Here is a 15,776-nt window from a genome sequence, read left to right on the forward strand (position 1 = left end):
TTTTTTAATGTTGTAGTTTTTATATCTCATTTTCATCTCTATTTTATCACGTGTGCCCTATGCGTGTGCCATACAGATGCATTTCTGTATGCTTGAATATTACACCAAAACAACATTGACCTCCAGGTGGCAGCAGAGACATTCACCTCCCGCAGTCTGCTGAAAATTACGGAGACGAAGCAGAGGAAGTCACCGGAACAAACCTTGCGCCTCTGCCGCTGTGCATGAGGTTGGCGGGCTGCTGGCTGTGTGCGGTCTCTGGATGTATTTGTTTGAATTTTTTTTGCTTCCTGAGCCGGTGAACGAGACTTCTTAACTAAACAACCCAGTACCACGGACAGTCTTTTCAGTCGGGTAAAGCAACGAATTCCCCTTGAAATGCATCTATTTCACACTTAGCTTAGCATTTAGCTTGTAGCTAAGGAGAGTGATTGTAATGCTAGCGGCGAGCGAGCTAACTAACCGGCATTGCTTTCAACAGCAGGCAGCTTTGCAAGTGTTTGCTGATTAATAGCGCATTGGGTTTGGTTGAGTGTTTCTCCGCTATTCGCGTATTATGACACCTTGGTTGACTTTGCTAACTCTCACTTAACTTACCGCTGTCTGTGTAGGTACGTTAGCGTCGGTAGCTCAGCCACCATGCCGTCCAGCGCCGGACCCAGCAGCCCCGCCGCTGCGCTCGCTGAAGCGCTGGAAAACTCTGCCCGGCTGATCGACAAACACCTGCTGGATGACCGCTGCTTCCCTGACCTGTCGGAGCTGCTCGGCGTCCCCGCACACAGTAAGTCTGGTCATGTGCCTGAGGTCCTAACAGTGGCTACCAGACTACCGCAGGTGGCTATGTTTACCTCACAGGGTTTGCCATGTCAAAGTAGGTAGGAAGGAGTTGTTGGGTTGAGCAGGACAGGAGGTTGGACTGTGCTGATAAAAGCAAGTTTAAATGTAGTTTTTTTTTTGTTTAAAGCTTTGATACATTTGAATATAGTCACTGTTTATACTTTTTAGAATAGAAAGAATAGATGCCTGGGTCTGTCTAATGTGGCTATGAAATCAGAATCAGATTAATCAGAATCACATTTATTTGCCAAGTATGAGCAGACATACAAGGAATTTGACTCTATTATCTATCTAACTATATTATCTATCTATTATTGTCACTCGCTTCTACACACACATAGACATACATACAATAGAAGGGCAGAATGAGAATATATAAAAGGACATACAGAATGGGGACAGCAACAACTGAGCAATAACACAATACAACAGAGAACAACACATAAAAGTACAATAAGTAAAGTGGCTGGTGGATAGTCAGTTGGTAGTGCAAAATAATGAACAATGAGGTAGAAGTGCAAAGAGATAAATAATAGATACTGGATATATACACATGTTACTTACAGCAGGGTTGTATTACAATATGTACAGTAACAGTAAGCAGGATATGGCAGTGAGAGTGGTACATGAAATGATAGTGATAAACATAAAGTTAAATGCTGTTATTATTTAAAAAGAACAGGCTGAGCTAAAGTTTCTGTGGTTATACATCTTTGGGAAAACTCCACTGTGAAGATACCAGCAAGTAACGTTGATTAACACCTTGCTCATAATAACAAGATATTGATCCTATATTACTGGTTGGCATTCAACTATGAGATTTAGCTTCTATCAGACACAGATTTAGGCTTTTCTGGCTCATAGGTGATAACTCTGAAGTGTATACGGTAGATAGATACAGTAGATGCCTTTTATTGTCCCAGAGGGAAATGTTTTCTCACAGTCTGTTACACTTATCACACACAATGTGCCCCCAATGTACACCACCAGACATTGAAAACATTCACCCACATTTGAATAAAAAAACCGAACTTTGTTGTACTATGTGTGTACTATATTAACATAAAATGAACACAGGCTGCCAGAAATTGCTCGTCTTTCCCCCCAGAATAGGTGATGATAGAAATGGGTCGGACTGTTTTAAAAAGGCTTATAAAGATGATGAGTCAATATGGTTAACCAGTTTATCTATCTGTGGTGATGTAGGGAAAACATATTACAACAAATAGAAAGTAAAAGATGTATAAATATGTTTGTATATTGGTGGCAACATATTGAGTCCAAAGATGGCACATAATCAGACTTACTCATATGTTGTTTGCTTTGACAGATATGCCGTCCCTCTCTGGAGTGTCGGACATGGACTACCCCCTCCAAGGGCCAGGTTTACTGAGTGTGCCAAACCTCCCGGAGCTCAGTGCAGTCCGTCGAGTCCCTCTGCCACCGGAGCTGGTGGAGCAGTTCAGCCGTATCCTTTTTTTTAGTCACTCAGGAAGAAAGGTGTCAGAAGTTTTCATCAGACTTGACTTGCTCTTGTAATTGTTGCCCCAGAACATTTTCAACTTAACTGTTTCTTAGATATGCAATGTAATTGCATGATGGGAGTTTTTCCTGAGATCTGTCGAGCCTGGCTCGCTATCGACAATGACATCTTCATGTGGAATTATGAAGATGGGTGAGTATCTAGATTTCAGGCGACAAGATCTGTGAAAATAATCTCTTTTGTAATCATGTACTTACTTGGTGTTCTGAGAAATTTATTTTTTAACATACACAAATTCAAACTTGGATTATTAATTTATTTCTGTCTGTTCTGTGTTCCTTGCAGAGGAGATGTGGCCTATTTTGATGGCCTTATAGAAACCATTCTTGCAGTGGGGCTAGTTAAACCAAAACCAGGTATGTAGAGATGCTTAAACTCACCATTGATATTTGTTTATTTTTAATTGAGTAATGTTTATCTGTGTTTTTTTCTCAGGGATTTTACAGCCACACATTCACTACCTCTTAGTACTGGCCACATCTGTGGATGTAGTGATCCTCGGGCTGAGCTTCCCCAAGAGCCAGGCTGGTGAGTCTCTCATACGACTATTTTAGTTGTTTCATTTAGAATGGGACTTTATAGATTATAGATATTACATAATATTCCCTGTTTTTAAATTGGTTAAGGATTTTACCCATAATAGTTGAATCTCTTATCCTGAGATTCTAATCCACACTGTTCAGAATTGATAAATACTTTGTTTCATTTAATGTGGTACTCGGGAGACATCAGGTTGGAAACTGAGGTGTCACATCCTACATTCCTGCTATGTTATTTTTGCCACTGTGTTATTAATATCCACATGTTACCTGTGATGCTTTATCTGGGTCATCAGTGTGTCTCTCTTTTTTTTTTTTCTTCTAGGGTTGAACGACAGCATGTCCGGTGGGATGCAGCTGCTGCCAGACCCCCTCTTCTCAATCCCGACAGACAACACCTACATCCTGTCCATTACCTCCACCGATCTGGGACGGATCTTTATGGCAGGAAAGGACGGCTGCCTCTATGAGATCGCTTACCAGGCTGAGGCCGGCTGGCTAAGTCAGCGCTGCAGAAAGATCAACCATTCCAAAAGCTCGCTGTCCTTCCTCGTTCCCTCTGTGCTCCAATTCTCCTTTTCTGAAGATGGTGAGGAAACAAAGACATGTGGAGTGAATGATAACTGTGATTTAGATGAATTCTGCTTTTAACATTTTGTTGTCCCATTGCTCCCCAGACCCCATTGTGCAGATTGCTATTGACAACTCCCGCAACACTCTATTCACACGCTCGGAGAAAGGTGTCCTGCAGGTATGACTTTTCTGATTGATAGGGCTATTAGAAAAGCTGGTTGTTGTCAGCGGCCTCCAGTAATTAACAATTTGCCCTTTTCAGGTATATGATCTGGGTGCCGATGGGCAGGGGATGAGTCGTGTGGCAACCATGTCGCTGAGCACCATCGTTGCAGCTGCTGGAAACATAGCCAGGTCTGTCCAGATTTGATGAACCTAAACTTTTTCTCTCATTGGTCGTTAGTTCTCATCATGTTCTCATCTTTTCTTGAAACACTCCTTCCTTTGCAGGACAATCGATCGCTCTGTCTTCAAACCCATCGTTCAGATCTCAGTGATTGATAGATCAGAGTCCTCCGACTGTCACCTCCTCGCTGTCACTCATGCAGGTAATTACTGATTTACTGAACAGTAGTGAACATGAACAACACTGAATGTTACGTGACACATCCGTTCTTTACGTGTACATTTCTGTAGGTGTGCGTCTCTACTTCAGCACCACGCCGTTTGCTCCTCCACACCAGAAGCATGCGGCAGTGCGACCCAGCCTGCTGGCGTTGGTCCACGTCCGTCTGCCACCGGGGTTCTCTGCATCTTCTACCCTGCAGAAACCTTCAAAGGTCCATAAGGCACTACACAGCAAAGGTTTGTTCTTTCTCAGTTTACCAGGCACAAACTCTACCTTTTTTTGTCATATGTTGTATTGTTTTGACATCAGTGCTATATTAAAACCCACTGGCATACGGGACCAGAATGTAGATTTGCTTATAATACTGTCACTGGCAAGGAGGCAGTCTTTGCGTTCATTCCATGTACAGTACTTTAATTGAGTACATTTAATTATAATTTCAAAGTTTTTCATATATAATTTCTAACATTTATATTAAATTAACTCGAAATTTGGCCATAACTCAATAATTCATGTAAGTCTGAATATAAATTACATTATTGTAAATTACAACTTGACTGGCTGGCAGATAATAATGTCTTTTTGGTCTGTGTGTAAAACCTTGCAGGTGTCCTCCTAATGGCTGCTTCTGAGACAGAGGACAATGACATTCTGTGGTGCATCAATCACGACTCCTTCCCCTTCAAGAAACCTTTAATGGAGACTCAGGTTGGCATGAGAAGCATGTAGTAAATGGATTGTGCATTTTGTTTTTTCTTTCAGTAATAACATTACAGACTCTCAAAACACTGTAGCTGTTTTACTCAGAACTCAGAACCACCCGTACACACACTGCAATCTCATTTTGCTTCCTTATGGATTAATTGATTTAGCTGTCATGTTTTTGGCCGGACATTTTGGACGGAATTATTTTTGTCAGCAAAGAGCTTGTTGTACGAGCTAAAAGCTGCGAAGTAATGGCTAATGAAATCTGAGCATTGTGCTTCTTTCTTCTGTTCTTTCGCAGATGATGTCCAACGTTGACGGGCACTCTTGGGCTCTCTGTGCCCTTAATGAGGAGAGGCCAACCAAGATTTTCACTCTTCTAAACAAGGAGCTGATCCCCATCACTGATTCGCCAGTGGTGGTGCAGCAGCACAATATCCCCCCGCAGAAGTTTGTCCTTCTCTCCGCAAAGGTTAAAACCGCTGTCTTGACACTTTAACGTCGCATGCATAGTTTTATGATACTACAACACGATTGAGCCCCGTCTTAATTTTAAATACTGTGTGGACACTTTGCTTTCCTGTAGGGGAGTCATATTTTCCAGAAGCTGCGGCCAGTTGATCAGCTCCGTCATCTGCTGGTGAGCTGTGCTGGAGGAGAAAGCGAAGAAATCGAGCGCTTCTTCAAGCTGCACAGGGTACAAAGCATATTCACTGTTTGTTACAATCTTTATAACACTCTTAAACGCAAAACACTCATTTGAGTTGTGTGTTTTGTACAGGAGGAGCAGGCTTGTGCCACTGGGCTGATCCTGGCTTGCTCCAGTGCTGCTTCGGACAGAGAGGTTTCACAATGGGCCACTAGAGCTTTCTTCAGGTCGATTACTCCTTTCCACACAGATAATATTTACACTGACTTGCCCCTAAACATAAACTCAAATCAACTCTCGTGTTGTTGTCATGAACAGATATGGAGGAGAAGCACAGATGAGATTCCCCGCAGCCATGACATCTCCCAGTACGGTTGGGCCTGTGATGAGTTCTCCTGCGCCTGGTAAATGAAATGCAAATACTGCACCCTGTCTTGGTCTTTATTGGCAGCTTAAACTCCTGTGACATACAATTCCTCACACACATATTTCATTATAGTATATTTCACTAACTGGAGTAGACGGTGTCATTTAAAAACACACCAGTCATGATATTTAAAAACCATCCCAAAATAAATGCTAAAATGATTGTAATTCATGTTACTATCCCGTCAGGCATCATACCCCCGGCCCTGGCCACTCCGTTTGCACCGATGCACTCGGGGTCTGCCCCCATCACGCCCATGTCAGCTGGTCCAGAGGTGATTTTCTCAGGAAAACACAATGGTATCTGTGTCTACTTTGCTCGCATTCTTGGGTGAGTAAATCCTGTTTTTTGGGGTTGAAGCTTTGACATATTAATGTGTTTAATATGCTTCTCTTAAGTCAGTGGTGTGGATGCTGAGGTGCAGCGATGGCGTCCATGCTGAATAACATGTCTCTCTCTCTCTCTCTTTCCTGCTGACCTAACAGAAATATTTGGGATGGGAGCCTTGCTGTTGAGAAAGCCATGAGCAAAGGAAATCAGACTGTCAGTATTGTAAGTAGCATAACAGTGAGCGTACATGTTTGGAATAATTATTATAGAGGTGATTAGTCAACACAAACTGGAACCTGTCATCTCCGCAGTTGGAAAGCAGCGTTGGATCCTTTGATCTGGAGGCGGTCCTTCTGGAGCTTCATGGTTTAAGGGAGTTTCTCGATAAAAACTCACAGTTTAGTCCATCGTCTCTTGGAGCTGCAAGGTGAGAGTTCCTCTGTGCTTGTTCGGTCTTATGTAAAACTTACAAGTGGGTTAAAGTTCAAATAGGTCTGTTTGTTCTCTTAACACCTTTCCTGATCTGATCCCTGGCTGCAAATTGTAGTTAATCAGTTTTATTTAGACGTGTGCTGTGCTGTTCTGTCTGATTTGGGCTGCAGTGAAAGATGCATCAGAGCAGAACTGAAACTGACCATGATTTTGTAGCCGATATGAAAGATCCTCTTGTTTCATATTATTAGATCTGCAGAGACTGCTGTGCCTGAGCCTTGTTTTCCCATCTCTCTTGAATAACATCTGTTCTTCTCTCTGTTAGTTTCAGCTCTCCTGCCAACCTGCAGCAGAGGCTGCTGGGATTTATGCGCCCTGATGGAGCCAACTCTCAGCAGGTCCAGCAGGAGCTCCAGAGGAAATATCAGAGTGAGTTATGAGTCCGGGTTTCAAGATTTTCCTGAATATTCTTCAGGGCCCCTATTCGCTCAATGATGTGTGTATATATGTATTCAGAATCTTATTCATCATAGTGAACAGAGTATAGATATTTGATGTTCAAACAATGTAGAACAAATGGGACGGATTTCGTGTTCATCCTCCTCTGTGTTACACCTGATGTGCTCTATAGTTTCTCATTTCTCTCCGTGTTTCCATCTCTGTATCCAGCCAAGGCTCAGGTCTACGAGAAAGTGTCCCTGCAGGGCATCCAGCAGTTAGTGCACCGCTCCTATCAGACTCTGGCCCTCTGGAAACTTCTCTGTGATCATCAGTTCAGCCTCATTATGTCTGAACTGCCAAAGGTAAACGTGTGCGCAAACAGATGCTCGTACATCATCACTATGCCATTCACCCATATGCCTCGCTGAACGCATCGTCTTTTGTTTATACCCAGAAACCTGATGCACAGTGTGAGCTCTTCAATTCTCCTGTCACGCTTATTTCACACTTTCTTTTTTATGTGTGTGCGTGTTTGCAGGAGTTTCAAGAGCAGGTGAAAGGAGCGAGTTTTAAGGATGTAGTGATCCGGGGCAAGGAGCTGTCGGGAGCACTCATCACAGCCCTCATTAATGTCTACATCAAAGATAATGCCCCCGTGGATGCCATCAGCAATCACCTGAGGGACATCTGCCCCCTGCTGTACAGTAGCGACGACAGCGTTTGCTCCAAGGTACAGATGAGAAAACATCCTTGGCATATTCCAAGAGGAAATTATCTTAAAACCTTCAGTGGTGCTAGATAAAGTTAAATATGTCTTTATTAGAGATCAAGGGGTCTGTAGTTATTATGTTTGGTGCCGTGGTGTCTTGTTTTTTTAAAACTTCTTACACTCTTGAGTGTAATTGGAGACCATTAAAAGGTGTTAATTCACCCTCACTGATCAATTGTTTCTCTTGGTAAACTATTACTTTTGTCTCCCACTCAAGGCAAATGAGTTGCTGCAGAGCTCCAAGCAGGTCCAGAATAAAGGCGATAAAGAGAGAACACTGAGAGAGTCTCTACGCCTCTATCAGCAGATCAGCCAACACACAGACCTGCCACTCGTCTGCAACCAGTACAGGCAAGGTAGTGATACACAAGAGCCTCCTCCACTTCATGATCCTTAATGCACACTGCACATTGTTTTGGATGTCCTCTTTTTATTAGGGGTGGGGTAAAAATCCATACAAGTATTGTTCTGAACAGACTAAGAAGTTTATCTTATCAGAAAAAACAGATGTTAAAGACATAATTTACAGTTGAAAAACACTTCCACAATAAATCGCAGTATGTTGCAATATTTTTTATATCGCAATAATATTGTATCAAGACCCAAGTATCGTGATAATATCATATCGTTAGGCCTCTGGTGATTCACACCCCTACTTTTTTATTAGTCTTTGCCTCTAACACTAATTCTGTCGTCTCAGTGCGTTTCTATGAGGGAGTCCTTGAGTTGTGCCTCACAGCAGCAGACAAGAAGGATCCGCAGAGACTGGGGCCCCACTTCTACAAGAACGGAGAGCCCGAGGAGGACAGAGTAGGACAGCAGGCCTTCCAAGAAAGGTAACGCAGGAGAAAAGTAGTCCACCGTGTCATTGATGGTTATTGTGGCTGATTGTCACCCACATTTTTTCACCCTTCCTTCTCTCCGCTCTAGACTTTCCTGTTACAAGTGCATCACAGACACCATGCAGGAGCTGGTCAACCAGAGCAAAGCCGCCCCTCAGTCCCCCAGTGTCCCGAAGCAACCGGGGCCGCCCGTCATGACCTCTGATCCCAACATGCTTAGTAATGAAGAAGCTACAGCCCATGTGAGTAAAGAGGGGGCCAGTTTAGTTTTTGTTTCTTGCCACAGCAGTGAATATGATCTGCATTTCTAATGAAAATCCGTTCCCTTGCAGTTTGAGCAGATGCTCGGTCTGGCCCAGAGGTCTCAGGACGAGCTATTTCACATCGCTCTGTACAACTGGCTGATTCAGGCCGACCTGACGGACAAGCTGCTGGAGGTAGTGTTTTTGTGCATCTGTTATCACTTGAGACATGTAGTTTCTGTTGTACATATTGCAATCTAAGGCACATTGCAAATTAAATTAATATTTTAAGAAGTGTAAAAAAGTTAGGTTATATGGTCCTTCGTGCAAGTGGGTGTGTTTTCCATCAAATATCTTTATTGTAATAAATTAGAAAAACCAAGAGATGATACTGAGACTTTTCTTTGTTTATCACCATTGCATACATGGCATCAGTCTGACAGCTTTTCTTTTATTTGTCCTCTGTTGTCCAGGTGAATTCTCCATACCTGGAAGAACACCTGATGCATATGATCAAGCAGGACCAGAGTAAGGTGCACAACATGGACCTGTTGTGGCGCTACTACGAGAAGAACCGTAACTTTGGCAAGGCAGCTCATGTGCTAGCCCGCCTCGCTGACATGCACAGGTTTGGAAATATCTGCCGATATATTCAGACACCAAGCTCTTTTTTATTTTTAAGTGTCAGGATTAGAATCAGACCCTTGTCGTTCATTTTCTCATCATGCAGCACTGAGATCTCTCTGAAGCAGCGTTTGGAGTACATCGCCCGAGCCATCCTGTCCGCCAAGAGCTCCTCCTGCATCTCAGCTCAGGCTTCGGACGGAGAGTTCCTTCACGAGCTGGAGGAAAAGATGGAGGTGTGTGTGTGTGGTGGTGATCACGCTGAAGGGAAATAAGCACGATATGAAAATGAGCATTGTCTCACCCAGTTTTTCTTGGTTGTCTTCTTAGCTGGTGCGTATTCAAGTACAAATCCAGGAGACCCTGATCAGACAGTACTCCCATCATCCCTCTGTGAAAAATGTCGTCTCTCAGTTGGACTCGGAGCTCATGGACATCACAAAGGTAACAAGCAGCATCAGAACAATTAAGAGCAGGGTAAAATAGTAAAATTTAAAAAAAAAAGTTTTATTCATGTAACATATATTTTTGAAATCTTTTCGTTGATAGCTTTATGGGGAATTTGCAGACCATTTCAAATTGTCCGAGTGCAAGCTGGCCATCATTCACTGCGCAGGACACTCTGACCCAATCCTGGTGCACTCGCTGTGGCAGGAGATCATGGAGAAAGGTAAATGTTAAAGTCAGCATCCTGTAAAAACTCAACCGAGGCACTTCCTGTGCTGTAATGCGTTGTAAATATCAGTGATCAATGTTGTGAACCGTGTCTTTCAGAACTGGGAGACAGTGTGGCCATGAGTCCAGTGGACCGGATGAGGTCTCTGAGTTTGAAACTGGTATCACTGGGGAGGATTTATGCAGGAACACCAAGATATTTCCCTCTGGGTAAGCATTCAAACACAACCCGCAATTATATTCATTTTCCCTCTAGTTAGAATTTTCCACCTTGCTGTTCGCCGTTTTGTTAACAGTAATATAATTAGACTTCCCTTCTGAGTCATTTATGTCAGCATGTCTCTGTGGTGCGGGTCTGTAGGGTCAGGCAGGTGCTCTAGGTGATTGCTTAATTATCCTCCCATTACAACGGGCCTGTTCAAACCCGTCCTCTCTGTGGAGACCGATTCACTTCATACACATCCTCGGAAGCTGCACTTCATGCACAGAATCAGTTACATTATGTCCCAGGCAAAAGTGTGTTTTCCTCACTAATGAGCGTCCTGCTGAGTTTGCAGCGCTGATGAGTGTCCGTGTCTGTGTCGTGCGATTGCAGAGTTCCTGGTGAAGTATCTGGAGCAGGAGGTGTGCCGGCTCAACTGGGACGTGGGGTTCGTCACCTCCACCATGCAGGAGATCGGAGTGCAGTTACCACGTCTCCTGGAGGTCTATGACCAACTCTTCAAAACACGGGTACACGCCGTTTCAGTGCATCACGTTGCACTTGCATCAAAGTTGTAAAATTACTCTCTTATTGTGATGAGGAATGGTGTTTTACTGTTCAATGTTCCTCTGCAGGATCCCTGCTGGCAGCGGCTGAGGAAACCTCTGCACCTGGTGGAGTGTATCCACGTGCTTCTCTCAGGATTTGTGGATGATCCGAGCAGAGTACCAACCTACGACAGGTAACCGTCGCCTGAGCGGGTGTTCAGCAGCTGGCCTTTAGTGGGCGCTGCAGCGTTGGCCTTGTTTCCACAAAGACATTAGCATGAGCCTGAGGCCCCTGATTAAAATTCCTTTGACAACTAATGCTGTATCCTGCCAAAGTGTCCCTCCCCTACTTGCTCACTTTACTGTAAGCTGCTCCAGATAAAAATCCTGTCATTGTAAATTGTAATTATGAACTGTGGTGTTGGATAAAACCTTCCAGTGGGTACACAGGAGATAAAACACTTGTGCTTAGTATGAGGATCTCTGAGGAGCTCAGGCTTTTTGAACGACTCGTCTGATGATATACATAACTTATCTTTTCCAGAGTGCAGCACTGACTGGCGACTCCCCACAGCTTTATATACATCACACAGAATTAGAAATAAATGAGAGTTAAACCTGGAGTTTAATATTTGCAATGAGAGCAGCAAATTAATTTAATTGAAACTGAATTACCACTCTGAGCTTGATCACACTAGAATGTGTTTTTTATTTTTTTTATTTTATATTTTTTTTGCTGTTTCCAGGCAACAGATCATGCCTGTCAATCACTTGTGCAACACTATCAGCAGCTACAGGCAGGCAAACAAAGACACCACCGCGTTTAGGCCTATCTTAAACACCAAATGCTGATGGATGTTTGTGATGTTTGGCCAAAGCTCTGTGTTTTGTCTGCGTCATGATAATGTCTCTCTGCGAGCTGAGGTTGCTTCAGATCTGAACTGGGCCATAGATCAAAGCACGGGCTTACACTTTTCAAATCTGCCTCCAAACAATACTCACACACACCCATATGTACACTGAAGATCGGTGGCTGTAATTGCTCGTCCCGTTCTCACTGCCTGTGATGAGCTTCCTCCAAAAAGGGATTTTAATTTAAGTGATGGGAGACAAAATCCAGTCCAAGTTTAGCTGAAGATAATAAATGCCGACAGTCTGAGTCAGCCAAAGCAAATGGATATAGCCCAAAGTTAAGGCCTGGACAGTACAATCCTCCCTCTTTGTGTTACTTCCCTGCACCTCATCAAGGAATCACATTAAGAGGGAGTTTTGTAGCCGCTAAAATCACTAAATTTGGAACAGCCCCCTAGCTCCAGCTCTGCGTTGGAATGCAAATAAAGGCGAGGGGCTTTATAAATCCTTTTTTTTTGGCGGGGAGAAAATAAACACAATGAAGCCAGTGAACCAAAACAAAGAGCCAAGTACATGACTAAAACTCCTTTTTAAAGTTTCCTGCAATAAACCTGAACCGTAACCATTTGTTCTGTGCCCGTTTCAGACGCCGATTCACTAACGTGTGTCTGGACAACATCTGCGGATACCTTGTGGAGCTGCAGTCCCTGAGCCCCAACTCGGCCCTGCAGCAGACCATCGGCAACTTCAAGTCGCTGCAGGCGAAGTTGGAGAAACTGCACTGACCTTACCAGTAACAAAAGTCCATCAGGAGAAGGGACAGGTGACCTCTGGATCTCACACTGCTGGCCTTAATCGAACAGCTGATTGCAGCGTGTAACGGTGTGATTACATTATCAGCTCGCACAACATGATGATGTTTGTAAATCACAGCAGTTTGCCTCTTTGTCTTCAGTCTGGCGCGTGAGAGCAGGTGATAGTTTTCTGCTATAGACAAAGGAGACCGAAGAGACGAGTTTTATAAATTATTTAATGCATTTTGTTATAAGTCTAAACATTATGCTAAAATACACCTTTGGAAAGCAAGAGGCTGCTGGTTATTTGCATTGTGTGCAAATAGCTGTGCCAGATATCTAAAAACGACAAGATATTTGAGTTACCTATGTTTATATATTAAAGCATGAAATCACTCTGCATTTTACAAGTTAGTTTTCATATATTGCACTTAATGACAATTGATTGGGGATATTTTCATACAAGTACACTTAAGACAGGTGAATCGACCTGCCTAAAGCCTTTTCACCACAGGGGCGTCCTTCTGTTCTACATTTACCTCCAGACAAACACTTCAGAGTTGGATGTTTGTAATTATGTACATAACTCGGCCATAACGTCGTCCCTTCTGCCAAAGGTCATTCACACACTTCAACATCATTTTCACATGTATTATTTAGAGCGAGCAGTTTGTTAACTTGGCTGGTAAATTTAACAGTGCTGTTGTGTATGAGTGCTTTTGTGGTTGTTTTTTGAATGTAGAACAATTTTTTTAACACAGTGCAGTCAATGGTGCTACACTGACAACTTTGGTCTGCGTTGCGAAAAAAAAAAAGATAAACTTTTTTATGAAGAAATAAAACTTGTCATTGTTTTTATATATGAGGATGTTTTGGAAACACTACACGGCAGTTTGAGTGACTCCTGAGAACCAACAAACTTTGTTTTCCTGAGAACCAACAAACTTTGTTCTCAGGTACAAATTTTGTGTTGAATTTTTTTAAAGAATAATTACAGTAGAAAGAAGGCTTTACTTGCTGAGTGTTGATAATGTGACACCACAATGGGAGTCCAATAATGGACTTAATGTCCTCCCTGTTTGTGTTTTTGTAATTATGTCTAATTTGCAAACAGCGCTCAGGGTTTCTTACAGTCATCGCCAACAGGGCAGTAATTGCTACAGGTCTTTTCCCTCCAATTAGCCGTGCAGTCTACCATACACTTGTTTACTTTTTAGCCTCATGAAGAATAAAATAATTTTGACTTGATGCTGGGGTTTTGATTTCTCTGTTTTGCAGTAAAGTGGGAAAAAAACTAATGACAGTCAGTGGGAACAGTCCCAGCACTTCCATCAAATCACACTGCCTGTTGTACCTTTTTATAATTTAATTTAATTTAAACCTCTGAAGAAATCCGTCACACATAATGCCCGTTTCTTAATAAGAAATACATTAAAATTTGGGACAAAATATAATAGCTAATAAAATAGCAGCAGAATTAATGTTAAGTCTGTGACCTTTTTAAATTTACTTGGCTCGTTTCAAAATAAAATTTCAAGCTGTTAAGCTGCAAAGTAAATTACTGAGCAAGTGACAAAGGAATATAATAATAGGGCATGTAACAAAATATAATATTAATATGCGGAAAAGTTCACGATAGAAAAACTGCAAAAAGACGAAACATTGTATTGTGGACAATCCTATTTGAGAGACTAAGTGAATATTAGGTAAGTGACCCCCTACAGTGAGTGTGAACTGGATGTGACGTTGACATTTCTACCTTTTACATGAGCAGGAAAGCTTTTTCACTCCATGCAGGAATATGTAGGGGATGATGCAGGTGTAGGAGGCTGCGATGTAGCTGGCCACCTCCACCACTAGCGAGGAAGTGTGTATGCTGTTGGTGATGCGCAGGAGCAGATGAGTCAGCCAGCAGACCAGGAACACGCTGGCCACGGCCACCACGCTCTTGGCTGCCCTCACCTGAGTGCTCGAGCTCGCGCTGGGCTTAGCCGGCATCTGGCTGGGCCTAGAAACATCTGGTTGAGCTCCAGCTCTGCTGTCGGTGTTTGTTTCTCCGTTGGTGGGAGAGATTTGGGAACTTTGAGCAGACGACCCCTCATTCGGACAGGAAGAAGGTACGCCTGTGTAAATATTGTCTGCTGAATCTTTGACATCTTTTGAGGTCTTTTCCGGTCCAGTGCCAGCGCCGTCAGACCTCTCATCTTTTCTGTTTTCAGCCTCAACGGTTTTCTTGCTGTGGTCAGAGCTATGGCCTTGTATGCGTCGCCGATTTTGAAGCAGAGTGATGACAATTTGGACACTGGAAAACACAATCCCAGCAACAGGGAGAGCATTAGCCAGGGTTAAATAAAAGATCTCGTAGGTTTGTCTGGCAATGGCATTGGGGAAGACATCAATGCAGTCTTCATGGCTGTCGTTCCCTCCCTCGATGGCGACGAAGAAAAAGTGCGGGATGCTGAAGACCACGGCCACCATCCAGCTCCCGGCCAGCAGACAGCCCACCAGGCGCAGACTGTCCAGCTTCACGGGCGCTCCTCCACGCTTCAGGGATCCCACCAGCTTCTGGTACCAGAAGGTGCTGATGAAGAAGGTCGTGTAGATGCTGCTGGTCTCCGAGAGGTCGGCGCAGAAGCGGAACACGCCGCAGTAGGTTTCCCCAAGGAACCATCTCCCGGCAAAATCCGCCATGGTGTCGGGCAGGTCCACCAGGTAGTTGGTGATGAGGTTGGAGACGGCCAGGTTGATGAAGAGGACCTCGTTGGTGCGGATGCCAGATTTCTGCGAGGGCAGGGAGCGTATCGCCAGCCAGTTGTTTCCCAGGATCCCTGCTAGGAACATGAAAGCTCTGATGATGGACTCGATCAACTCCTCTGCATCCATTCTGTTGCAACTGGTCTTACCGTTTCACCAGCTTACAGTGTGAGATGCTTTGGTCTTGACATTTATAGAGGAGGGTAAGAAGCCCAACCCAATCACATTTGATGTCTTATTATGTTTTCCCTATGGAGCCCAAGACTACCACTTTCTGATGTCACCTCCCTCCCATTGAAGTGAAACACACTCAGTCCTTTGAAGAATAACATGAGGACAGAGACTCACTGGTTTCTTCTATACCATAGGATCACTTAAAAGGAAAACCCACATATTCTTTTTTTTTTTTTAGTTATTCTAGTGCTCTAAA

At 43.5% G+C, this 15,776-nt stretch overlaps 2 protein-coding genes across 2 annotated transcripts; one reads left to right on the forward strand and one right to left on the reverse strand.

The window, feature by feature from the left end:
• The first annotated feature begins 212 nt into the window (after positions 1-212).
• Positions 213-13,779, forward strand: nup155 (nucleoporin 155). The gene is made up of 34 exons (XM_083983424.1): positions 213-354; positions 612-781; positions 2,168-2,305; positions 2,416-2,512; positions 2,666-2,736; positions 2,816-2,908; positions 3,245-3,508; positions 3,597-3,670; positions 3,755-3,846; positions 3,943-4,040; positions 4,129-4,296; positions 4,668-4,768; positions 5,067-5,237; positions 5,352-5,462; positions 5,547-5,641; positions 5,733-5,818; positions 6,030-6,171; positions 6,327-6,393; positions 6,483-6,598; positions 6,929-7,032; positions 7,273-7,406; positions 7,583-7,774; positions 8,031-8,169; positions 8,514-8,649; positions 8,744-8,897; positions 8,988-9,092; positions 9,371-9,525; positions 9,628-9,757; positions 9,852-9,965; positions 10,071-10,191; positions 10,296-10,406; positions 10,792-10,928; positions 11,034-11,140; positions 12,445-13,779. Exons 2-34 carry the CDS (start codon positions 640-642, stop codon positions 12,581-12,583), a joined length of 4,104 nt encoding a protein of 1,367 aa, XP_083839550.1. The 5' UTR covers positions 213-354; positions 612-639; the 3' UTR covers positions 12,584-13,779.
• Positions 13,780-14,347: 568 nt separating this feature from the next.
• Positions 14,348-15,475, reverse strand: ora5 (olfactory receptor class A related 5; the record flags this gene model as incomplete). Its single annotated transcript, XM_083984018.1, has 1 exon — positions 14,348-15,475. One exon carries the CDS (start codon positions 15,473-15,475, stop codon positions 14,348-14,350), a length of 1,128 nt encoding a protein of 375 aa, XP_083840144.1.
• Between the last annotated feature and the right edge of the window lie 301 nt (positions 15,476-15,776).

The sequence above is a fragment of the Trachurus trachurus genome (genome assembly GCF_905171665.1).
Source record: "Trachurus trachurus genome assembly, chromosome: 12".
NCBI lineage: Eukaryota > Metazoa > Chordata > Actinopteri > Carangiformes > Carangidae > Trachurus > Trachurus trachurus.